Source organism: Electrona antarctica, assembly GCF_951216825.1.
Source record: "Electrona antarctica genome assembly, chromosome: 23".
Lineage (NCBI taxonomy): Eukaryota > Metazoa > Chordata > Actinopteri > Myctophiformes > Myctophidae > Electrona > Electrona antarctica.
This window is the reverse complement of record NC_136804.1, coordinates 23,478,178-23,504,448: the sequence shown is the minus strand read 5'-3', so window position 1 is coordinate 23,504,448 and position 26,271 is coordinate 23,478,178. Positions and strand designations below refer to the sequence as shown.

Below are 26,271 nucleotides of genomic sequence, written 5' to 3'. Positions count from 1 at the left end.
GGAAAATCTCAAATTGTACTTAAGTACACTGGGGTTCTCAACCTGGGGGTCGCCAAATTATGTTGGGGGTTCCCAAAAAGAAGAAAAAAAGTTTTGTTTTGTTTTTGGCAACTGAATGGCTGTAAAATTGAAATTAAGAGTTTACATAGTACACGCATGCATACATTTCCTTAGTGAGTATAGTATTTTTTATGATGTATTTCCTCTATTATTATGGTTATTGTAGCAGCCAATTTGTATTGGGGTGGGGAGGGGGGGCGGGGCGGGGGTCGCGAGACATGGCCAAAGCATTTCCAGGGGTCCCCAGCCAAAAATGTTGAGAACTCGTGAAGTAAAGTATTGAGTAAATGTTACTTTTCAACACTGGCTTGACAAGGATTAGGCTACAAGGTGTTGAGGGTTGAGCAAGACATATTCTTGTGAATTCTATGTATTAATGTACATAGAACCAGCATCGCTGGTCAGCATTAGCTCGTCACTATAGATAGCAGCCCCCTCTAATCCTCAAACATGTCTTTCAGATAAAAATGTTATAATATGAACAACTGAACTAACACAAAGGTATAATAAATATTTTCCAAACTGTATGCCTGGGCCCCATGGTTGGTTCATGTTCGTCTTCATATCCGTACTACAGCACATTGAGAGAATGGACTCCAATTACACTGATGCTTAACCAATTGGCTGCAGTTAGGTTTTTCTTTAATCAAAGGTGCACTGTTGACGGAGGTCTCCATGGTTACCTTGGTGTGACACACAGGAGGGACAGCTGTGTCGTGTCCTTCTCCTCCTATCACCTAAAGCGGTGATGGACAAATTAAATATTGATCACACCCAGCTGGGACATATGTTTTCCTGCGTTTATGTACTTACATACTTATGTATTTACTTTGCTACTAGGGGACATTATGGTGCCCTAATGCAGAGGTTCCCAACCACTGGTACGTGTACCACGTGAGCCCCCCTCTGGTGGTACGCAGAGGAGTCGCCCCAAAAAAGAAGAAAAAAGACAAAAGTGGAATTAAATATTTATATGTAGTTCTTCTGACCAAGCAATTGGTTGAAATAGGCTTTCCAGCTGTGCTCAAATGAGCATGACGGCACACTTCAGTTGTGAATAAATTACATTTTCCTCCTGTGTTGTTAATAGCTGAATAGGATGGGGCAGGTCTACGCTCCTGTATTTTAACATCAGTTATTATGGTGGTACTTAGAGAGCCAGATATTTTCTGTGGTGGTACTTGGTATAAAAAGGGTTGAAAACCCCTAATGCATATCAAACTGGGGGTCCATGAAATTCAAACGGTTGAGAATCACTGATTTAAATGATATCTTTTAAATACTTGCTATTGCTAACGTTGTTTACACGTTCCCGTTTAGCACCTCTCCCCTTCTCTGGAGTGTGTGCTAATCTGTTAGGAGCTACTGTTGTAGGGCTCCTCTTCTAAATTCTGAAGGAGATAAGAGATATTAGAAGTTAACATGCTCCTTCCTCTATGCCAAAAAATGGACCAAATTTGTATCACTGAGAATTTTCAGGCACTCCTGACCAATTACAGTCCACAGGTTCTTTTTATTTGCATTGTAATCCCCATAGGGGGATTTTAGATCGTTTGAAAAATAAGCAAATCATTCCGGCCGTTTCACTCATTATGGATAGAAAGAATCAAGTGACTGTGAGAAAACGCTAATGTTACTGCTGTTGAATTAGTTACATCTTCGCTAGAAACGGACTGTATCAAATATGACTGACTGTCGTAAACGATACAGAGACACCTCCCCGACAATATCGCCGAGACAGCTTGTTTATTTTTGGACCACAATGCTTATATGAGACGATTTTTAGATGACCCCATGTTATTCTCCATAGAGAAAAATGTCCATGAACCAGGGGATGAGCGAGTGACGTCAGGACTTTGGCACTATTATGAATAAGGAAAAAATATGTTGTTCTGAACTTGTTAACTTGCCACCATTTTGCTCTTACCATCCACATGTGCTGTGCTGTTGATTGCCCTGGTGACGACATCCGAAGACCCTCCAGTGCTGCCTCCACCTTCTCCTCTACCTCAACAGCAAGGTAGGCAGCAATACCCCTGGTCCCCTGCCACCGGAAACATGCACTGTACACCGTACAGGCGTACACACATCATGGGTCTTGCCCAACTGTTGCCCTAATGCCGTTGCATTAGAGCTATGACACTTTCAATGCATTGCCCTTGCATGAAATGCAGACCAGCCTCTCGACTTCTGCTAAAATAAAAATAACGTTTTCGCTACTCGCCAACATAAAGACTGTTTTTGGTCATTAGAAAGTCTACTTTCCTCGGTGGGCGCACTCAGAGCCCCCAACGGCCCAACCACACGTATAAAATGCACTTTTTGGCCAGAGCTATTACCCAACTGTATGACTGTGTGTGCTGTCTATATGCCTGGCTTGCAGTCAGAGATCTTTGGTTTATTGTGCAATAACATTTACAGCTATAGGGGTGGAGTTCTAGATCGATGGTAATAGTCTAGATTCTGGTTCCCAAACAGTGGGTCGGACACCTTTTCATGGGTCCCTTTATTTACTTTTTTTGTTTCTTACATTTTGTTTTTAATTATTATTTCAAAACATTTTCAAAAAAGAATTCCCAAAAAGAGAAAATATTTTCATGACTTCAAAACAAACACAATGTTCATGTTTCAGAAAATTAATCTCAGCATTAAAGTCTTCAAAGACGATGGCGTCACAGATAGTCCACTTGCCCCCTTGAGTGTAGCATGGCGACTTGTCCCAGCCTCGTTACAATCCACCTGCCCTAGTCATGCAGTCCCGGATGTGTAATTAAACCCGCTTTGTTTCATCCGTCGTCTGTGTCACACTGGCACCTGTTCTGAGGAGCTCTAATGGCCTCTCCAGGGACCCACCTGGTTTCTGTTTCTTTCCTTCTTTTTGCCATTATCAACAGCTATACAGCCACTTGGAGAAGGATGCGCAAGGCTTCTTCGTCAGGTCAGTTTGACCAGATGAAGAGCCTTAATTGGCTCCAAACGTCATTACATGACATTGGAGCAGAGCAAATTACAGTGTGCGCGTTTATTCTTTGTCTTCATGATACTTTCCAAGCCAGCATTTCAACTAAGTGACGTGCATATTCTATACGTATGAGCTTCTTTAGTAACATGACATAGTCCCCTTATAGTCTGTGTTCCACAGCCACCCAAAGTACACCAAATATTGCTCATATGTGTAAACGGCCGGCATAACCACTTAAAACTTGTTCTCGTTGTACATCAAATAGTGAAAATAGACAATCTACGAGCTCACAACAATGCATTGGCACTTTCTAACCTTATAGCGCACTGACTTACATTAGGTATGCCAATGTGCAAGCAATGACAAATAGTCATAACTCTACATTATTGTCAATGCTTGCGTGTTGTGAATTAAATTAATCTGCTGAGTTGCTTACATCATTGTGTGCTAATAAGGTTAGCCTGCCAGTGCCAAGTTTTTACCCTTCTGCAGTTTTTCACCTTCACAGAAAAACAAACGTACAAAATCGGCCTAGGGTTTTATTCCCCTTAAATTAAGATCAGCCAGTGCCGTCACCGTGGCTGGCTGGGCGGTACACCATCCATGATGGTAATAAGTGACTGGATCTACTGAGTGAGGCAGCTGCACGTGTGCACCACAGGCAGTAGTGACTGGATCTACTGAGTGAGGCAGCTGCACGTGTGCACCACAGGCAGTACGCGGGGTCCGCTCTTGACATTTTCTGGCTGTCCTTTTAGAGATGGGCACTGAAGCCCTCCAGCCGTATCATGTCATCATCAACATCATCAGCAGCAGTACCAGTGCTTTCGCACACACAGGAACACGTGGAGCCCTCTGAGGTTTGGTTAGAACGACACGTGGGAGTTCAAGTAGACAATAGACATCTAACAAGTCCAGCTCACTTGAAATGGAGAGCTCTCTAATCAGACGCGATTTGAAGAGTTCTTATGCCTTTCCTCTGATCCATTGTACCGGTGGAGCCTAGCAGGAACTGTGTAGATGTATATAATGAGAAAGGTACTTACAGTGTGTGTGTGTGTGTGTGTGTGTGTGTGTGTGTGTGTGTGTGTGTGTGTGTGTGTGTGTGTGTGTGTGTGTGTGTGTGTGTGTGTGTGTGTGTGTGTGTGTGTGTGTCTTTGTGTCTTTGACTTACTGTCTGAATAGACTCCTGCTGTTGCCCTTCTGCCACATTGTAGCTAAGCAACATCAGTCCCTCTTCATAGGTCTCCAGGATTAATGTCAGACAGCAGTGAATTCTGAAGTCCAGCTTCTCTCTCTCTCTCTCTCTCTCATTAAAATTTGGACAGAAAGACATATGAGCAGAGCGTAGAGAAATGAGAGAGAAATGTCTGCAACTCTGCTGCTACCAAACCTTTTCTTCAGATTGCAATAAAATAATGTTTTCATTGTCTAAGCAATATCAGTATATAAACTTCAATATAGATGGCAGCATTGCCCTCTAGTGGCCTCATGTGGAACGATCTGCATGTACCATTCCTAATAAGTTCATGTGTTCAGTTCCCATTTGGTTGATAACTGACAATGTATTCATTGTCATTGTGTCTCCTCAGTGGCCTCGAAGATGACGGCACCAGTCTTAGGCAGCAGAAGCTGGAAAAACAGGTAAGAAGCAACATCCTCCGATCAAATCATTTGGCCATCCTATATTGAAACTGTGTGGACCACGACCACATCACTCTGACTCAGACATAACCATAAACAAAACCGATATGCCCATATATATGTGGAGATCCGGGTGCCCAGATTGAGCCACAGATCTGACCGATATTATGCACATATATGGTCATATTGTGCATATGGGACCGACCAGCAGAGGCTTGCGCATCTGGACACAGGAAGACAGACAGATACAGATATCTTCATAAGGGGAATAAAAGGACACAGACAGACCGGTATACCGACACTACAGGCCTATTCATACTCCAGTTTTAGGGGATTAGGTGACCACCGAAACGGTGGTCAGACTGGGTCACCTCATCACCGAAGCTATCTGTGCGCGAAGACCTTGACAAGTTTCCCAGAGTCAGAGAGAAAACATTAATATAATTGCACAGAATAATGATCAACCTTTATATGAAAGGAATGCTAAATCTTAGTGATTATAATGCAGGGAGGACCCAACGCTATCTGTGCGCGAAGACCTTGACAAGTTTCCCAGAGTCAGAGAGAAAACATTCATATAATTGCACAGAATAATGATCAACCTTTATATGAAAGGAATGCTAAATCTTAGTGATTATAACTGGTTGAAGACATGCACAAAACCAACACAAAGTAAGACAGGCCCTCGAATAGCCATTCTGGGGTCAACATGACTTGATCTTCTAGTAAGATGGAAATTCTCAAAAGGGTTCCCTTTTTGACAGGGTAAATCAAATTTTCTCCAAATGCAGCACTCCTCCCAGCTCCTTTAGCCACATATCAACTGTCGGAGGTTTATCCGACTTCCAGGCCTGTAGTATTAACTTCCTAGCTAGCAGTGTAGCGAGCGAAATGGCCCGTGCCTCATATTTGTTTTGAACCTGATCTGGTTCCACCACACCGAAGAGTGCAACTAGAGGTGCCGGGGGGAAGTCTCTTTTATATGCTTTAGCCAAGAAATCAAAAATTTGACTCCAGAAACGTTGCAATTTATGACATTTGAAATTGATGAGACAGAGTCCCTTGTTCTGTTAAACACTTTCCACACATGGGAGAAGAGATTTTGTTTCATTTAGTTTGGGAATAGTGCAGCCTATGAACAATCTTAAATTGAATCAGAGAATCAGAGAGTGCCTAACATTGATAGAGCTATGGTGAATGTTGTTTGTGAGCTTGTCTGTTTGTCTCCTGAGCCAACTTTCACAATTTGAATGACTCCATTTTCTGCTCAACTGAATCTTTTGTTGTTGTTGTTTGTGTGTGTGCGCGTGCATGTGTGTGTGTTATGGCTGTAGTAAACTAATATTCAGTTGACATGGATAGATTTGGTACTTGGTCCACACTTTTTTCCGCCTATACACCAAATATCTTTGCTGAAAATACAGATCTACAAGCTCACAACACGGTGCAACACAACATAATTGTGAGCTTGTTGATTGGCTATTTTTGGTGAATGCACACACACACACACACACACACACACACACACACACACACACACACACACACACACACACACACACACACACACACACACACACACACACACACACACACACACAGTCTCGTTTTAGGTGGTCTACCGTCTTGAATACAGTACAGCACTGTTCTCTGACAAAGCCCTTCCTCTGTGAAGTGATCGTTCACTATTTAAAATACTCCTTCCCAAAGTTGTGTTGAGATTTGCTCATCCATGTCCCCAACTGCACTTGGGCAGGGCAAAGAAATAGCTGGCAGCCATCCACAGTGTTAGACTGGAAGATGGGTTCAAAGAGAGGAGGATTTAGTGCAGGGTTTCAGGCTGTTAAGAGAGCTGTGTGTGTGTGTGTGTGTGTGTGTGTGTGTGTGTGTGTGTGTGTGTGTGTGTGTGTGTGTGTGTGTGTGTGTGTGTGTGTGTGTGTGTGTGTGTGTGTGTGTGTGTGTGTGTGTGTGTGTGTGTGTGTGTGTGTGTGTGTGTGTGTGTGTGTGTGTGTGTGTGTGTGTGTGTGTGTGTGCGCGGCGCAGCTGTGTGTATTGCACACTGATTCCAAAAAGCTTCACTAAAGAGCCCTGTGTCCTTACATAACCACACACACCATGCCCGAGCCATTAAAGACAGAGGAATAAAACAGTTTGACATTCACCAACTTCATGTTTTCCTTCATCTATAACAGTTTGTCCATCTCATACTGAACAGCACCGTAAAACAAGCATTGAAAGAAGGGAGCTTTTTGACAGAGCTGTTCTGCTCTTCGAGCAATTCACCTGACTTTCTTAATTCAACTCCCTCTGTTCCCTTTCTGCCTCCATCACTCTCCCTCACTATCTCCCCCCTCGGGTGGTGGAGCGCTAATGACTGCTGATTCAGTTAGCGACAGTGACCGCACACACACTCCATCTCTCTCTCTCTCTATCTCTCTCTCTCACAGACAGACACATACACACGCGCACGCAGGCTCTTACGCTCACGTTGCCTCTCTCAGTCTTTGGATGAGAGACGGACACCCTTCCTGCTGTAGGACTGCATAGTTAGAGCGTAGACAGAGGCTGTCAGGCTGCTCTCCTTCCGAACCCTGGTTCCAGGGAAGAGAAGGGGACCAAGGAGCTACTATGCCCAGCGGGAGTGCAGTTCAGTGGGTGAGCCCGTAGCATTCATCTGGTGTCGAGCGCAATGGCAACCCGGAGCTTATGTTCCATAGAGAGAAATCTTGTGCACTTTTGCTTATCACTCTCGTTCAGGATGACATTGGAACGGGTTAGTATAACTTCCCAGGATCTAGGCTATTTTTTTAAACTTAGTTAGTAACAGTTGTTGTGACTGAATGATTTGAAAGACAGCAATTTGTGTGCAATCTCTGTCTGTTCCATCTGTCTCTGCCTTTGTGTCTTGGCTTTTTGAGCTAAAATTATTATTATTTCAGGTTGTACCCATTAGAGTGTGAGTGTGAGTGTTGAGTGTTGAGGTGTGAAGTATTCCAGACAGACGTTCTACGCTAGCATACTTCTGCTTGTTCTGTTCTGAGTATGTTGTCCTGTTGGTGGTTAATGGTTGTGATCAGGTCTCAATGGTGGGGACACACATCCTCTCATGTGTGAATATTAATATCTCCTGGTTATCCCATCTGCTATTTACATTAGACCACTACCCTTTTTTGTTTGGTTTCTCCCGGGTAATTCCATGTTTGGGCTCACACAGGAAGGAGCATGATAGACTGAATGGAGTCACATCCTGTTCTCAAAATGCCAAGTGCCCAGTCTTTACAAAAGGAAAGCAAAACTACAATGGATCGGCTTAAAATAGAGCTGGGCGCTCACATTTTGAGTAGGGACTTTGCTGGCGGGAAGCATTTGCCTAGACTGCTCACAACATGTGACTCACAACAACAAAGACGCTTGTTCTAAAAAGCTCTAAAGCTCTAAAACGTAATTGCCAGCAAACTCCTCGGATCAATATACAGTATTTGTTTTATGTCTTCAAATTTGGCAATCATTTCCAAATATTAACTATAATGATGTTCAAAACTTCACTATGATAGATGTTTTATTCATTTGACACATTCTCCAAAAATGCCAGAAATAGCAAATCTAAGTTATTTTCATATTTATTTTGTGAAATTAGTGGATGTCAGTAATGTCTTTGTATATTTAAGTTATTTGTCATATCTTCCCTGTGCAAGTTTTGATGACGAAGCCTAAAGCCCAAACCACACCAAAGGGTCGGGTCGGGACAAAATGTTTTTTTTTAAGGTAAACCACACCAATGCAAGTCAGTGAGTTGCAATGAGTTGCATTGGTGTGGTTTACCTTAAAAACTGGTTTGTCCCGACCCTTTGGTGTGGTTTGGGCTTAGAAGGCAAACAGAAATTAGATTTGTATTCATATTCCAATGTCCAATGCCAAACACACAGTTCAATTCTTAATCGCAATTATTTGTGACAACCTCAACTCAACTTAAATGTTGTAATGGTGACAGCCCTAGTATGTATGTGTCACACTGTTTTCTCAGCGCTACCACAATGACTGATGAGTTATGAAAGCCTCTTTGCACTTCACCAGGCCTCATGCTGTCCTTTCCAGCCCAGTAAACATGCAACATCTCTAAACGGGACTTGTTATGCTTTCGGTGCTCTAATTAATGCACTTGCATAATACATTGCCTGCTCGTACCACAGACACAGTGACCCAGGAATGAGCCAGGGCCTGCACAACAAAACGGAACGAAACGAAACAAAGTGGGACATTTTTCACATGTTTTTCTGAACCGCTTCACAAAGTCGTGGTTGTCTGGGTTTCTTGCACTAAATAGATTAAAGTTCTCAGTCACGACAACTGATTTTGGTCATTTCGATGTCAGCATGTCTTCTATGAAAGCATGTGTAGTATTTAATAATCAATATTCCATATTGATTATGGGCAGAGCGTATCACAACTTATTGTTGACTGGGGTTGGGCAGTTTGAGACCCGGATATCCTGTAGGCTAAGGACAATATACAGTGTATCTGCTGTATCATGCACATGCTTGGCATGCACTGAAAATAGGCCCCTTTGGTCATAGTCGAGATTCTAAGCTTTCTGTCGGGCGGCAGTGACTCAGGAGGAGGTAGATAGAGCCTCCTGGCTTTGTGTCAGAGTGTCCTTGAGCCGATAAGTAGGTCGGTAGCTTGCATAGTTTGCGAGTGTGTGTGGGAATGTGTGAATATAATACGAGAGAGGACCTAGAATCTGCACATCGACAGGTGGGTGCTGGGCTAAAGAGATGGATTGAGCCCGCACACCATAGTAGGTATAAAAAAAGACTTCTTCTCGTCTGACAATGTTTTGATCCTGTGGATCTTCATCAGATCATGTGAAAATGCACACCAGTTTTTGAGTGGTGTAAACCACTCCTACGACTGGCTTTGTTAGTTTACGTGTCTGTCTGTCTGTCTGTCCGTACCAAACAAATCACACCCGTGTGAACTGAGTGGTGTAAGGTATAGCCGGTCTGACGTAATGAAATCATGTCTGACGTAATGAAATCACACCCGGGTGAACAGGGTGAACATAGCAACCATGCTCATTTTTTCTGCACTAACAAAGCCAGTTGTAGGAAATCACACCCGGGTGAACAGGGTGAACATAGCAACCATGCTCATTTTTTCTGCACTAACAAAGCCAGTTGTAGGAGTGGTTTACACCACTCAACTAACAAAGCCAGTTGTAGGAGTGGTTTACAGCACTCAAAAATGAGCATGGTAAATGGTGCATTTATATAGCGCCTTTATCCAAGCATGGTTGCTATGGTCACCCAGTTCACATGGGTGTGATTTCATTACGTCAGACATTACGTCAGACCACAGCTGATCAGTCTATATAAGACCTTACACCACTCAGTTCACACGGGTGTGATTTTTTATTTTATAATGAGGTGCCCCAATTGTCCTATCACCCCCATGTTTTGGTGCCACCCCCACAGTCACTGCAGGTGTGACACGTCAAGCCTAAATCACAAAGAGGGAACCCATCTTGTGAATATAATTATAATAGTCATTGTAAAGCGCTTTGGATGAAGCAAGGCACTATAGAAACACACCTTTTACATCTGATGAGGGTGTGATGTAATGAGACACCTCAGCTACACGCTGGGCAAGACCTACGCTGTAGAGTGCATTGCTGGATTTTGGTGGAAGTACCGCTCAAGGAAATTACGTTGATGCTTTACAAATGTGTTTTCATTCTCCGTGTATGAAACAAGTGTTGTGATTGGTCGAAAAATATCGTATCCGGGGGAAATACATCTGACCGACACTTCTGGCTATGCAATCTCTGCCTTATATTGTGACCAGGCTTTTCTCTTCGCAGATGAGTAAGGCTGGGACCGAGGCTACCTCAGCTATGGCTGCGCCCAGGGCACCCCTCCGTGGATTAGTTTATAGACGAATCCACGGAGGGGTGCCCTGGGCGCAGCCATAGCCGAGGTGCACCATTAAGCGCAGCTTTACACCGCAGCACTGATTGCCTACACCTGGCCTACAGGGCACTGTTCCATGGATTTACCCTCTCCTCATTCCTTCCTCATAAACTGTTACTAAATGCTATCCTTGCCTCGGTCCACAGAGGGCGCTGTTGGAGCAGAAGCAGAGGAGGAAGCGACAGGAGCCTCTGATGGTGCAGCCCAACCCTGAGGCGCGGCCACGGCGCTCCAGGCCCAGGCGCAGCGAGGAGCAGGCGCCGCTGGTCGAGTCTCGCCTCAGTATGACCAGCGACGTCATCATGGACGGTGAGAAAGGTTAACACCATTATCAGATCATTATACAAAGAATGTCTTTAGCTGTATGTATTGTGCTTTAATAATGAAATGCCACATGACATCACTGCTTAAACCAAACATTAAAAGTTCATAGACTTGGCTGCCAAGCCTGCCATGCACATGACCTCACGAGTGGGGTCCTGTTTTTGAGCAGGCGCTAGCCCCTCCTATGCACAGCTTTGTGTGTGTGTGTGTGTGTGTGTCTGTAGCATGGAATGTGATGATTTGATTGGCTGATGTATGATGATAAGAGCGCCCCTCACTGTGATCTTTTTTTGGAGGGGCATGCTTAAAGACAAACATTAAAAGTTGAGCCACATGACGCAATTTCTGAAAGACAGACATTGTCTTGTGTCAATAAGGGGTTTTAAATAGAGAGAAAAGATGTGATGTTGAACTCTATAAAGAAACTGTTGAGACACACACCCTATAGGTATCGATGGTCCTGCTGCATTCCTGGGCGCAGAAACCCCTGACCTGGGTGCAAAGATCCAGATCCTGTCAGTGAGCCAGCCACAGCCACAGCTACTACAACCGCAGCCCCACGTCCAACCCCAGCCCCCCACCGCCGACGAACCTGAGAGGGACGGGGACACAGAGACGCTCCTGGAGCCCAAGACAGACCTCCATGAGCTGCTACAGAAACGAGGTAGGCACTGAATAGGTACTGGGGTTGAGCACTTTGTCCGCCACTGGACATAATGTTGAGACTCGTGATAGCATTTAGTCATTTTAAGCCGTATATACTTCATTGTACAACACATACCGGTAGTCTAAATCACTGGTTCCCAAACAGTGGGTCGGGACCCATTTGTGGGTCACGGAAGCAACATTTTTCATGAATTGAAAACAAAATTCAATCCGTTTTCCCCGGTAATTTCAGGGGAAAATAAAAGACAAATCTAAGCAATTCAAAAAAAATTGAAAACACATGTTTAAGAAGTTGTGACAATAGCCGATCTACAAGCTCATAATGCGATGCGTTGTGAGCTTGTAGATCTGCTATTTTCACTAGTTTGGGTCCCAGGCTAAAATGTTTGGGAACGACTGGTGTAAATAGCCGATCTACAAGGTCACAACTTGTCACACAGATCTGCAATTTCCTCTATTTATTTTGTATTTATTTTTTATTTAACATTTTCGAAGAAAAAAAGTTTTGACGGCCGAGTTGATGTAGTTCAGCATGAGACACTGCTGCCTGCCACCACTGTGTGCTGCAGGGAAGTAGAACGGGGCTGAGATTGATAGTGACACAGTGAGAAAATGGCTCATTAAATGATAGGGCGGCACATCATTCATAATGCACTGCATTATGAGCTGCTCTGTCATCCCTACTGTGAACCATTATACTACACCTCCATGCTTCAAGACACAGAGAAGGGATTTATGTCACTCTGTCCCCCTTAACATTAATGGCCATGCCTCTCAGGAAGCCAAAGGAAATAGAAGTACACTCATATGAGGACCATATTCAATTGACATACTACAAGCTCACATGTGTGCTCATACATACTGTAAAATAGGGACGCCATGGTTAATGTGGTTAACCCATTCCTCCATTCTGGGCGGGAACCCCATTTGGTGTTTTAAGCATTATGTTATACTATAGCTATTGAAAAATAGCAGATCTACAAGCTCATAGCGCGGCACCGAGTGCCGCGCTACAAGCTTGTATGTAGGTCTGCTATTTTTTTTTAAAACATGAAAATGTGCAGCAAATCTTTAAATATATATTCTTTCAGAGCGAACGTTTTAACTCAAATCTTTGCTTCGGGGGTGTCCCTGGAACTACATATTTTCAGATGTGGGTTGGCGGCCAATTACATATAATTTTTGGGGTCCTTGACATGAAATAGTTTGAGAACCACTGACATAGAAACATAGGTTTTTCAGAAAATTGTCACTTTGTCAGGATTTAGAAGACATTTGTAGAATTGTCCTCAGGTCTAAATGGGTTAAATGAACGCCTTCGTCTCTCCGAGGTGTAAAGAGGCTGCATGCAGCCTGTGAAAGACGTTTTAGCGGAGGTGGGCAGATACATTTGGGGGCTTGAATAGTGAGCAGGGCGCCAGCTGTCAATTCAAGTGAGTTTGTTTCTATGGTCAACAGACTGTGGATTGTTCATTTACTTTTAAATTAAGCGATCGCTGTGCTCTAATAGAGCTGAACTCAGGTTGGCCCGTGATGAAGAAAGAATATTTTCTTTTATATTTTTAATTTTATGAATATTTGGCCTTTACAATTACGGTCACATTTTGTCAGTTCATAAGAAAATAATGGGAAAACATCAAAGATCTGTAAAGGAATATACGTCAGGGTAAGAAATGAGTGTGTTGTTAATGGTTGGATAATTAATTTGAAATTGAAGAGATGAATAAATATTCTGGACTAAATGAGCCTGCAAAACAGTTCAGTTCAGTGAAAACATCCCTAATTGACCATATTCATACATCTGCCATTTTTCTTGTACTCTCTACTCTCATCCCTGAGTAGAAGTAAGAGCAAAAATGTCCACTGCATATCATGACAGCTCATTGGAGCCTCTTCTCCTTCGCCCAGGTCTGTCTGGCAGCATGAACTATGACGAGGCCAGTGAGGATGAGGATGGAGAGGAAGAACGGACATGCTCCCTGTCCCCTAACGCAGACACCACCAGGCCCGCCTCTGCCTCCAGCACCAAGTCCAATTCAGTATGTAGCCTGATAAAAGAAACCTTTTGATGTCTTTAATCCTCAATATCTTCAGGGTTTCGCGTTTTGTCAATGATTACTCCGGATACCAGAGAACTCGCCAGTTTACCAAGTCGCCACGGCGAAACTTCTTCATCAATGTCTTCATCGTTATGCTAACATGCTGTCTTCATCAGTGTAGTATGTCAAACTCACAGATGTTATAGTGAATTTCCAAAGTGATCAAATTATTTTGTGCAATTAAATGGTCAGCTAGATGATGATAAAAAGGTGAATGTGAATACCAATGATAAGTAGGCCTACCATTTCAGGAATTGTTTACTCATGAATGACATTGTTTCGGTACTTTGGTGTTTAAACTTTTAGCATTCCTACTTTCTCTAATGTTAACTCTAAACAACTATCCTCTCTCTCTCTCTCTCTCTCTCTCTCTCTCTCTCTCTCTCAATTCAATGCAATTGTAAAACTAAAATGCACTAAATCGCGGTGAGTTGGTAAACTGGTGAGTTCTCCGGATACCATTACTCCAGTCAATGGAATGTATCTTGTTACACCATGAATACAACCAGGGGGATCATCTGTGCTAGCCTCGCGTAGCCAGCCAGACGGGCAATATGCATTGCAAAGGCATATTGTGGGAGGACTTCACGGCCAAACAAGATTCGTCTGGAACCGGGCTATAACCAACCAGGGCCCAGTATTCAAATATGGGGCGGGACATTGCAAAAAAAATAAAAAATCTAACACTGAGAGGGACGAGACTAATATTATCTACGCAGTGATATTGGTATCGCTACGCGAGGCTACATCTCTGCACCACCCATGCCCTCCCCAAATATTACACAGTAGAATATTCAGTGTTAATTTATCCATTTGTTTCTTGAGTGTATAAATGTAACCAAATGGATCGTACGGTTATGATGTGTACACTCTCGAGGTACATTTAAAACATGAATACATTGATTGCGTCCATCAGGAGCTGGTGCCCCCTGGCTCGCCCACGGCAGAGAGCTCACTCATTGACGTGGACAACCTGGAGGAGTTTGTCCTGCGTCCGGCCCCGCGCGGAGTCACCGTCAAGTGCCGCATCACCCGGGACAAGAAGGGCATGGACCGGGGCCTCTATCCCACCTACTTCATGCACATGGAGAGAGAGGACGGCAGGAGGGTGAGAGAACGAGGCATTGCTTTTCTTGCCATACTTTAGTTCTAGGTATAACGTGACACATGGAAATATGATGTTAGAACGAGAACAGATACAACAAACTGTCCACGCAGAGGCTCTTCTTGAGTGTGTTTGCGGATTGATGCAGTCACACATATATAGCTACTAGGGCTGCACAATATATCGTTAGGTATGTATGAACATGCACAATATCAGTATTGCAAAAATCGTCAATATATCGTCCACTTCTAAAGTCAGCAACATCCTTATGTTTTAGCCTGTGCCCTGGCATAAATACCAAGATATGACATTTTGTCCATATCTTGTAGGGCTACACGATATGTACAAAATGGCTACCTAAAGCCCAATCTGGGAACCCATTGGCAAAAAAAGGAAAGGAGGAAAAAACAGCCCTCTGCTGTTGCAGTAGCGCAGCTCAGAATCTGTTCTTGAGAGATTACCTCCTAGAGCTTGGCCGTGTCCACAGAAAGCGTTTTATGAGCAGAGTTCTTGCATGAAGCGTCAGTCAAACTCTACCGTTCAATTAACTGCTTCTCATTTGATGTTAGGAAAAGAATAATCAAGTGCTACTTCCTATCATAGATTACGCAGATGTCGTTTACCAGAACACCACCGACTCATTTTAAGCCTCTCAATGTCTTATATAACTCCCTGTGCCGGTTTGTATTGAGATGTCCATATGATACTCATGCGTCGCTGAAACAGCGGTAAACATTGACTTTTCATGGTTGTGGTGAAGATTCAAAGTCAGGTCGTAAATGACTGGATTGTCAGACACAGCCAGGATAATCAAATGTGACATTGATGAGCAGCGCTCCTCTCCATAACTTTAAATATTTTCAGCTCACAGCACACTCAGCATGTATTTACCATAGTAATGCATGGCAGAAAGGCGCTGACAGCTCAAAACCGCTTTCTATGGTCTCCTTAAATCAGCTATCTATCACCCACCCTACATACACGTATCCCCAAAGCCAAACTGAGGCTGGGGAGACACCCTAGCTGACTCTGTAAACCATCATTTGGACAGACACATGAAAATAAGATGTTGGAACAAGAACAGATGTGTATTGTAATGGCAGCTTTTGATATTACTATTAGTAAGTAAACAACATCAGGAAGAAGCAGGACTCAACCATCAGGATTCGAACTCCATTCTTTTATTGTATATGTCATCACACCAGAGAGAGACTAGTGTCTCCCTCCAGAGCTTCCCCCAACACCCCTCACACACATGTCCCACACATATTTTATACTTTCAGCAGTGTACAGAGTTTCAGGAGTAACAAGAGATGGTCCTGCCTTAAATGGACTCTATTCTATAGTTAACTCACACAGTTTGAAATATGGTTTACATGAGTCAGCAGTCTCTAATGAGTTGGTCAGTGAAGAACAGGTGGTAATTAGAGTGTTAACTCTTTGAGAGTTTCAAGGATTTCTATATAGTTTTTAGACTTCTCTATGGCAGAATGGCGTTTTTGAATGATTTATTGAAAATTCTCTGCTGTGAATGTGTGACAACGAAAGACCTTCAGAGAAAGCTTGGCTTGTCTGCTTCCAGGAAAAAAATGAACTGAGTTGATAAAATGTTTAGTTGTGGTGTTGGAAGCCATTTAAAAGAGCCTGCATTTACACTGGGTAGTGTTTCTAGGACAACAAAAAAAGTTATGACCGGTTGAAGTTTTATTTTCTAAATAACTTTTTTTCTGCTGGGCGTACATAGCCATGCAATATCTCATTTTAAAGGGTGAGTTGTCTAGTTCAATTAAAATAAAATAAAAAGTTTCTCACATGTACCACTGTAGATATTTTGCCATCTATAAATAGCATGGTCAGTCATGATCAATCTGACCTATCCAGCTAAAAGTCCCCCTAGCTCTGAAATGGAACATCATATAAACTCAATTTTGGGGTAAAATTAGACATTCTAACGCACATTTTGATATATACCATGTTTACATAGTCTTACCAGTACCGTGTCTATTCATGCATGTATCTCAAAAACCTGTTGTGAAGAAACAGTTTTGATAAAAAACTCATCCAAGGACATTGTTTTGATATGACTTTGTGCCCATGATATGTATCAAAATATAGACTTGAATGTATACTGTATTATAACAAAAAAATTGGGTTCTTACCATCTACCGCTACAGAGTAAATCACAGTTGAAACTCGCTTAGTCAAACCATAAACCTCAGACTAGTGAACAAAATAGCCATGACAGGTCTAACTCATTGTAAAAGCTTGTCTTTTATTTTTTATGACTACTAACATAATACAATTATAATAAATATTACAGAAAATAAATAGGCCTACATACAAAACAGTTGTCCCCAAACTCCCCAGTGTCCCCAAACCACTGCATTCCAGTTGTTCTTGACGGTGTGTGTGTGTAGGCTAAATTTAAAAAAAACAACAACTGAAATGAATGAATGCATCCGGTTCAGTGTCGGAGAACTCCATCGCAGTCTTGACTCTTCATCATCATCATCATCATCATCATCCTCCTCCTCCTCCTCATCTGATGCCAGTTCTAAATATATAAAAATAAACATTTAGCTGTAGTCAGCCCGGCCAATAGCCAGTTGGGGGGGGGGGGACGTAGGCTATCTGACATCATCGTCATCATCATCATCACACGGAGACACACTAAACAATGTACAATCATGATTGTATACAATATACAATGAATGCAATTATCATGCAAGCTCAGACGTCAATGAAACGTCATACAGATCTTATATAATACGCTACTGTTAGCTTCACTCCCCGTCCCCCCTCCGATCCTTGTAGCAACGTCATCATAACCACGCGTTGCTTCAGTAAACGATGCATGTTTGTTCTCCGTCTTTGTAGACAGTAAATAAAAGGAGCGAACATTACTCTAAAGATCAGATCGCCTATAAGGCACGCTACAATATAAAATACTTGTACTGCCATGCGTGCATGCCTGCTACGATACATTTGTACTGCACCAACCAACCGATCGACACCAACCCCCCCCTCCAGCCCTTAGCCAGCACCAATGCACCGACCAACACCATTAGCCAGCACCTTCGGTGCTGGCTAATGGCTGGGGGCCATCGTGGTGAGTCATTCTGGCGTCATGATCTGACTAGTAGTAGTAATTATCCAAGCATCTATTTGTAGCGATCATCTTATGATTTCTGATCACTATAGAAGGGCATTTTCTACAATAAGATTACCTCAAAACATTCCGGGTTGATCGTCTTCTTCAATGGTTTCCCGGTATAGCTCATCGGACGACGATGGGGAGACAATGAAAAAAGGAGGGAGGGAGCAGCGAGTCTCGCTGTAAGCACTGGACCAGGGCTACTCCGCCTGGAGAAGGCGACTGGGACGCGTATGGATCAATACTACTACCACAAAACTCGCTCAAATAAATAGTACTGCTTTCAACTTTTTCTGCTAGAAAATCGCTCGGGCGAGACGGCAAACAGGCAAAACAATGAAAACTATGAAGACTCCCTCTGCCCCCACTGTTTACAGGGGGTGGGACCAGCTTCCAATGGCAACACGTACACGTGTGTCACGTGACACGGGTTTTCTGGGTAATGTAGTTGGAATATAAGCTCAGGAATTTAAACAGCGCTTCGGAGCATATTAATATGTTTAGATTCATCAAAAACTGTGAAGACGCCAATTGGCGTCATTGATCATTTACGGAATTCTGATGAAGACGCCAATTGGCGTCTTTCATCTTCTAAGGGTTAAGTATCATCTACTAGTAGGCTACATTAAATTAATCAATATCATAGTGTTTATATGCATTTTTGCCACTACAGTATGCAGGGATGACTGATTTCTCTCTCTCTGCTTCTGTCTCTGTCTCTCTCTCTAGGTGTTTCTGCTAGCAGGAAGGAAGAGGAAAAAGAGCAAGACGTCCAATTACCTTATTTCAGTAGACGCCACAGACCTTTCACGAGAGGGAGAGAGCTTCATGGGTAAACTGAGGTAAAGGCATGCGCTGGTGCTCCACTCTGCACAGCACACTAATCTCAAAATGTCACTTGTTAATAATATACATGGATTACAGTCAAATGTCACTTTCAAATCCTCCCCAAATTGTGTCGAGCCCTCCACGATAACCCTGTACCCTTCTGGCATCTGAAAATGTAGTACCACAGGACCTGTGTAGTACCTCAGTTCAGTTTATTTTTCAGCACTTTTGAACAACAAAATACATGTCTGTGATTTTTAGTGCATTTAAAACAAGGTATAATCTCATAGAGTCCAAGGCACATATTGTCAAGTCCATGTGACATAATGAGGTGTCAAAGATGCCGACAAAAGGGGACAGGGAGAAGCATAATGCTTATCGAGCCCCACCCCTGGGTCAGTCAGTTTGCATAAATACATTAAATTAAATTGTTAGTGTTTACAGCATACTTTAAATTGTCACATTGTCACAGTGTTTACAGCACACTTCAACTATACACATTTTCATGTTGTTGTTTTTTGCACACATACATACAGCATACCCTCCCAGCTCCCACATACCTGACCCTCTCGCTCTCTCACACACACACTCACAACTCTCTCTCATGAGAGAGTCAAGAGAGCAAATATCTATACGGAGCTATACATTACTTTTTTAAGACATTCTTTCAAGCATGTCACACTGCCGTGTGTTTTTGCAGGTCCAACCTGATGGGCACAAAGTTCACGGTGTACGACAACGGCACCAACCCCTGCAAGAACCCTGGGGCACTGCTAGATGAGAGCAACACACGGCAAGAGCTGGCTGCCATCTGCTATGTGGGTTGAACACGACAGACGAAAGGCACACAAGTGTGCACACACACACACACACACGCTCATACACATGTACAATATACTGAGCAGGGAATTATTTTCCCCTGTGGCATGTTGTCATGAAAGGGATTTTTGCCAAACAATCACTGTCATTGTCCCATTCTGCAGGAGACTAACGTGCTAGGATTCAAAGGTCCACGAAAGATGACAGTAATCATTCCCGGGATGGACTTGAACTTCGAGAGAGTACCTGTGCGGCCAGGCAATGTGAGTCTTTTTTTAGAAAATGTTCCAAAAGATTTATAAATAGCAGATCTGCAAGGTTCTCCTTCAGGGAAACTCTAAATGTGCTTATTGGTTCCTTTAAAGCTTACTTACTTATTATGCTCTTCGCCCCCAATGGGGCATAAGGCATCGGTAATGTTCCTTCACATATCACATATCACGGCACAACCAGTTGCGCCGTGCCCCATGAGAGACCCATCTCTCGCAGCTCAGCCTCTACCGTTCTGCGCCAGGTGATCTTAGGTCGGCCTCGTTTAAGTGGAGCAGATTAAGTCAATATATCATAAGAATCGTTCACTTGATGGTACAAGCACCAAAATTGGCACACAAGTGCTTCAGAACCTACTCTCTCAGAAAAGTACGTTGTCCACTTGAAAAAACAAAATGGACACCATTTTTCAAGATGGCCGCCATTTGAGGTGGTTTTAAACAGTGTTTGAGCTATATTGAGCTCTAAAATCCTATTTTGATGGCCTTTACTTCAAAATATATGTTTTTGAGTAACCAATTCTGAATTTAGAAAAGAAAAAAATATTGAATATTATGATGATACAATGGTAATTAAACGATAAAGTGGGACAGATTAAGTCCATATTCCATAATAATCCTTCACTTGGTGGTACAAGCACCAGATTTGGCACAAATTATGTCCAGGATGTACTTTCTCAGAAAAGTACGTTATCCAGCTGAAAATCCAAGATGGCCACCAGTTTTCAAGATGGCCACCTCGTCAAATGAGTAGAGCTTCGTCAAATGAGTAGAACTTTAATGAACAGAAATGTGTGATCCACACATTGATCCAAACATCAAAATGTATGTATTCTGACTGGAAGTGTCAATTGAATTCCAATATGGCCGCCAGTTTTCAAGATGGCAGCTATTACACAACTCAAAATTAGCGTTTTCGGAAGCTGTCTGATCACAGATATTGTTGAAGGGCAACAATCGTTCACTTGATGAAGAGCTCTATTGGTTTGTAATTTTGAAGAGTGATGTCAAAGCACAACCAGGACACACTGGTGACATCACTGCTGTGAGACTCAGCATGGGGTTCAGTGTCTGCTTGTAGCGTACTAGCTGTAGTTGTGGTTTACTAACTGTTGTAGTGGTGTACTCGCTGTAGATTGGTGTATACTTTAGTGTCCTAAATGCTATCTATCCCCTGTATATATCTCAACTAGAAGTTTAGTTAGTTGTAGCATTGTAGTTAGATAGCCGCACCTGAATTGACAGGATGTGTCAGCGTGGGAGAGCTGAGACAAGGGTAACAGGGATTCAGTTACCTGAATGGTGTACAGATTGCACAGGACTTGCACTGGATGAATGGTCGGGCTAGGTGTAGGGCACCAGATGCTTGAACCTAGATGCATCCCATATTTCAATGTGCTTTGATGTTTTGTATGGTTGGGTGGTAAAAGGATATAGGCATCTGCCTTTAACCGTATAACACAAGATGTTCCGCTACTAAAACTGATTGGAGGAAGTGTTTCCTCTGTCAAACAGATACAAAAGAGGAGTTGAAGTCTCCCCGTATTCCAGGCAATAAACCTGTTGCCCATCATGTTAGACTCATCCAGATTGGATGATGGAGGTGGCAGTGAGGACATTGAGGCAAAACAGTACAAAGTATCACCAAATTTGTCGGACAAATGTTTAGTAACTGAAACTCCAGCGTTCCACTAAGAGAGCAGCTGAAATTCAGAATGATCCAGGTGAAGGACACGCACAAATTCAAAGTGTGCAGCGGATGTGATCTCCCCCCCATCGAAACCCTGTATGACGATCGTTGTGTCAGCAAAGCTCGTGGAATTATGAGGAACCCAAGTCATCCCAACCGCAGACTGTTTGAGATGCTGCCACGTGGAAAACGTTTTCGCAGTCTCAAAGCCACTGGAAATAGACTGCAAAAAAGCTTCTTTCCCCAAACAATCAGATACATGAACAAACTGATAAGAACCAGCTAGGGCGAAAGATTACCTAACTTTGCTACTACAGGGAAAACATGCACATGTACAACATATGTTACTATTTTTCTAGCACTCTTTATTCTATCCCTTTGTTTGCTGTGCTTGCTGTGTTTTTGTTGTTTGATGAATGTTATGCCATCTATGCTGCATTGTCTGTAAGGAAGCCAAACAAAAATAAGTTTTACTCTCATGTACCTGTACACAAGATGTAAGTACAACCTTGAACCTTGATCTAGGTTCAAGCATCTGGTGCCCTACACCTAGCCCAACCATGCATCCAATGCGATTTAAGTCCTGTGCGATCTGTACACCATCCAGGTAACTGAAGCGGCCGTTACCCTTGTCTCAGCTCTCCCACGCTGGCACATCTTGTCAATTCAGGTGCGGCTATCTAACTACAATACTACAACTAACTAAACTTCTAGTGGAGATATATACAGCGGCTTATTAGCATTTAGGACACTAAAGTATACAACAATCTACAGTGAGTACACCACTACAACAGTTAGTAAACCACAACTACAGCTACGCTACAAGGCCACACTGAAGCAGAGTCTCACAGCAGTGATGTCACCAGTGTGTCCTGGTTGTCACTCTTATTACAAACCAATAGAGCTTGATCACAGCATTTCAATGCATGATCAATGGATGATGTTGCCCTTCAACAATATCTAGGACAGCTTCCAAAAACACTAATTTTGAATCACGTAATAGCTGCATCTTGCAACCTGGCGGCCATATTGGAATTCAATTCCAACACCATTGAGTTCTTCCAGTCAGTTCATTTTGATGTTTGGACCATTAACACATTTAAATTCTACTTCAAAAAACGTTTTGCTTAGTTTTTTTTGCATTTGACAAGGCGGCCATCTTGAAAACTGGCAGCCATCTTGGATTTTCAGCTGGATAACGTGCTTTTCATAGAAAGTACATCCTGGACATCATTTGTGCCAAATTGGGTGCTTGTACCACCAAGTGAAGGATTATTATGGAATATTGACTTAATCTGCCCCACCTTTTCGTTTAATTCCCATTGTATCATCATAATATTCAATAATTTTGATTTGCTAAATGCAGAATTGGATTTCTCATACTCATTAACATACATTTCGATGTATAGGCCAACACAATAGGATTATTCAATCAAACTGTAGTTCAAACACTGTTTAAAACCATTTTGAAAGGCGGCCATCTTGAAAAATGGTGGCCATTTTGTTTTTTCAAGTGGTCACATCTTCGGCAGCCAGTCTTTATTTAGAGATCTTTGTCTGTAATTTTGTTGGGCCAGAATATACGGCAGATAATCATTTAAAGGTCCTATGACACACCCCGGAAATATCATTATGATACTAGTCTGTACACCATGTGGTCTCAGTGAAAACAGTCTGAAAACGCACGCGACACTAGCGACTAGGCAGGCTTAGTAGGCATGTCGTAGCCACTTTAAGTTTGGAGTCTGAACCTTGATGTCTGAAACCTAATTATCAGACAGTCAAAATGTGGGTGTGTGCGTTCTTGTTGGCTGACATGAAGCATAATTCATTGTTTTCCAGGAGCAGGAGAGTCTGCTGAATAAGTACCAGAATCACTCCCTGGACAGCCTGATCGAGCTGCACAACAAGGCCCCTGTGTGGAACGACGACACCCAGTCATACGTGCTCAACTTCCACGGCCGCGTCACTCAAGCCTCGGTCAAGAACTTTCAGATTGTCCACGACAATGACCGTAAGTTTTGGGAATGGCGCAGGGTTGGGAATGTATCAGAATGTTTGTTTTCTGGCCCAGACCACTGCTGGGCACCTAGGCTTCAATGACACCTGACAGCTTGTCGCGAGTTCGAGTCCCGATCCCGACGACCTTTGCTGCGTGTCACTTCCTGTCTCTCTCTTTTCCTGTTTATCTATATATCAGTATAAGGCAGCAAAATGCAAAAATAATATATATTTAAAATAATGATTTTAATTTGCTAAACTTAGACTGTGTTGGTCTTGATTGATTCTTTCTTGATACTGTATAGTCAGTGTTGCTTAGCGGTCAACTTCTTTGTACTATAAATGTGTTCTATACATCTCCCTCAGTCGTATTACATTGCATTTTGGAATTCAGGGTTCTTTGTCTCATTGTCGTCTTCCCTCACAGCTGACTACATTGTGATGCAGTTTGGCAGAGTGGCGGAGGACATCTTCACTCTCGACTACAACTACCCCATGTGCGCCCTGCAAGCCTTCGCCATTGGCCTTTCCAGCTTTGACAGCAAGTTGGCCTGCGAATGAATTGCCAGTGTTAAACTCTGACAAAACGGTTTAATTCGTGGACTCTTCAGAGTTACAAATGTATAAATGAATACTGAGGATTTTACTGTGTTGCACCCGAGTCCCCCTTTTGTCTCCTCCCCAATCCCTTCTCCCGGGAGGAGTGAATCGTGCACACACAAACAAATGTGTCTCCCAACGGTTTAGCACATTCAACAGGACAATGAAGAGTTGTACCCAAGCGTGTCTCTGCCTGTCTCTTGACATTTGTCAGTCATAATCACCAGCAAATCTGCCTTTGAGAGGAGCAAATTACTGGACCTGTCCTTGACCCTTACTACCTATTGTCATTAGTACTGTACAACATCCAACAGGACTCAGATCGCACGAATTAACAGGTGTGAAGTGGAAGCAATATTGAGATAAGTGCAGGGGATGTTGGTTGGTGATGTTGGCGCTCCCTTGTTGGCAATGGATACATTGCCTTCGATCTGTAATCTTTTTCATACTGTCTTAAAGGAATATTCCATTGTTTTTAACCGTGCTTGTGGCTGTGCTCTAAAGTGGGTGATGTTGGTCGGTCCATCCGTCTCTCCACCATTTTAGGTCCAAAAACATTTCCTGAAAATGCTCCCTCCCTGTATCGCTGAATCAAAGCACCACATATTGACACGGACACATACATGTAAAAGACCTCAGCCTCAAGGACTGTGTAATGTTTTCTAGGATCTGACTGCAAAGCACTGTCGGATGATGATTACTGATGTAATCATGGCAGTTTTTCTTGGCCGGTATTGCTTGTAAAGTTAACACAGTTTATGTCACAAACCGAGAAACAACCATACATTTGACAGTGGAGTATTCCTTTTGTTTTAGCCAGTGCATATCTATGATAAAAGGGAAGGGAAAAAACAAGTACTTGTATTTCCTGAGTGAGAGACATGCACTCTTATAAAAAAAGACCCTGACATTTTATGATTAATAACGTTTAACAAGCAGTAACAATGCTGTATGCTGCTGCATTTTGATGTTGCCTCAGTTGCTTTGTAATTTGTCTATTATACTCATGTTAAATATGGCTGTTTTAAATGTACAGTAACTCATTCTTCTCTTAATCCTGTTTGCTGGTGTTTAAAGTGCATTATTGAGAGTAGCATTTATTACTTAAACTTATGAGTTTTTGTGTTTTAGTGAACTGTTTTTAATGTTTAATTGTGATATTCTTGTCTTACCAATTTGGAATCTTACGTAAAAGCGGAATTGCACAATGAGTAAAAAAAGGGATTTATTATGAGTTTATGCCTTAATATCGGATTTATCCCAATGATCTTTAAACAATATGAAATGAATTAAATGTTATTAAAAGTGGCAGGTTGTTACTGACATGCCATGGCATGATGTCTAATCCCTTCACATTAAAATACCAGACGAGATCCCTTTTTTGATGGTCACTTAAATATAGTCTAAACTTGGCATTGGAAGGATAAAGGACTTTAAGTGGAGATGATGCTGATGGTTTGTGGGGTTGGACTTTTACGTTTACCTATTAAAGTATGGTATGTTCCTACTCAAGTAGGTCCTCAGGTTAATTAACTTGTTTTTAACAGGAAAATGGCAAACAGCTGGTTCCTTTCAAGTGGTTTAATCATCTTTCAAATACCAAGAGACTTGTGCCAGGTTGTTTTTCTCATTATTTAAATGAGAAAGGAAAAAATGTGTAGCAGTTTGAAGAGGCAATGACTTGTATTATATATTTTGGAAAAAAAAGAAATGCTTTACTACAGATGACTTTAGTAAATTACATTAAATTGATATTGTGGACTCGATTGCTCCATCTCAATAAATGAATATTGAACCATTAGACTTACCGTTTTTGAATGATTGAACTCTTATAAACACAACTCAATTCCATTAGATCCTGAAAAGCTTTTCAGTGTAAAATATAGAACTAAAATAACTTCAAAAATGAAAAGTGCAATTACCCCGATTGGCCTGAACATAAGACTGTTTTTTCCAATGGAAATATCCTAAAAAACGGGGTCTATTATAATCAGGGACTAGACTATTTGACATTCAATGTTATTTTTCCACAAATGAGTCTTGAAAAATGGGGTCGTCTTCTAATCAGTCGTCTTATATTT

At 42.4% G+C, this 26,271-nt stretch overlaps 1 protein-coding gene across 4 annotated transcripts in view; it reads left to right on the top strand.

The window, feature by feature from the left end:
* Positions 1-25,991, top strand: part of tulp3 (TUB like protein 3) — a 35,606-nt gene extending 9,615 nt beyond the window's left edge. For 2 of the 4 annotated variants that reach the window (XM_079494712.1, XM_079494710.1), the window contains exons 2-12: positions 2,036-2,080; positions 4,615-4,666; positions 10,782-10,953; positions 11,408-11,623; positions 13,534-13,664; positions 14,641-14,832; positions 18,713-18,825; positions 19,512-19,629; positions 19,795-19,893; positions 23,432-23,603; positions 24,018-25,991. In XM_079494712.1, the coding sequence (XP_079350838.1) occupies positions 2,036-2,080; positions 4,615-4,666; positions 10,782-10,953; positions 11,408-11,623; positions 13,534-13,664; positions 14,641-14,832; positions 18,713-18,825; positions 19,512-19,629; positions 19,795-19,893; positions 23,432-23,603; positions 24,018-24,151 (1,444 nt within the window). In that variant the 3' untranslated portion in view covers positions 24,152-25,991. Of the gene's footprint in view, positions 1-2,035; positions 2,081-4,614; positions 4,667-7,186; positions 7,322-10,781; positions 10,954-11,407; positions 11,624-13,533; positions 13,665-14,640; positions 14,833-18,712; positions 18,826-19,511; positions 19,630-19,794; positions 19,894-23,431; positions 23,604-24,017 lie in introns of those variants that run through there. The other 2 variants (XM_079494711.1, XM_079494713.1) reach the window with 2 other exon arrangements.
* Positions 25,992-26,271: the final 280 nt, after the last annotated feature.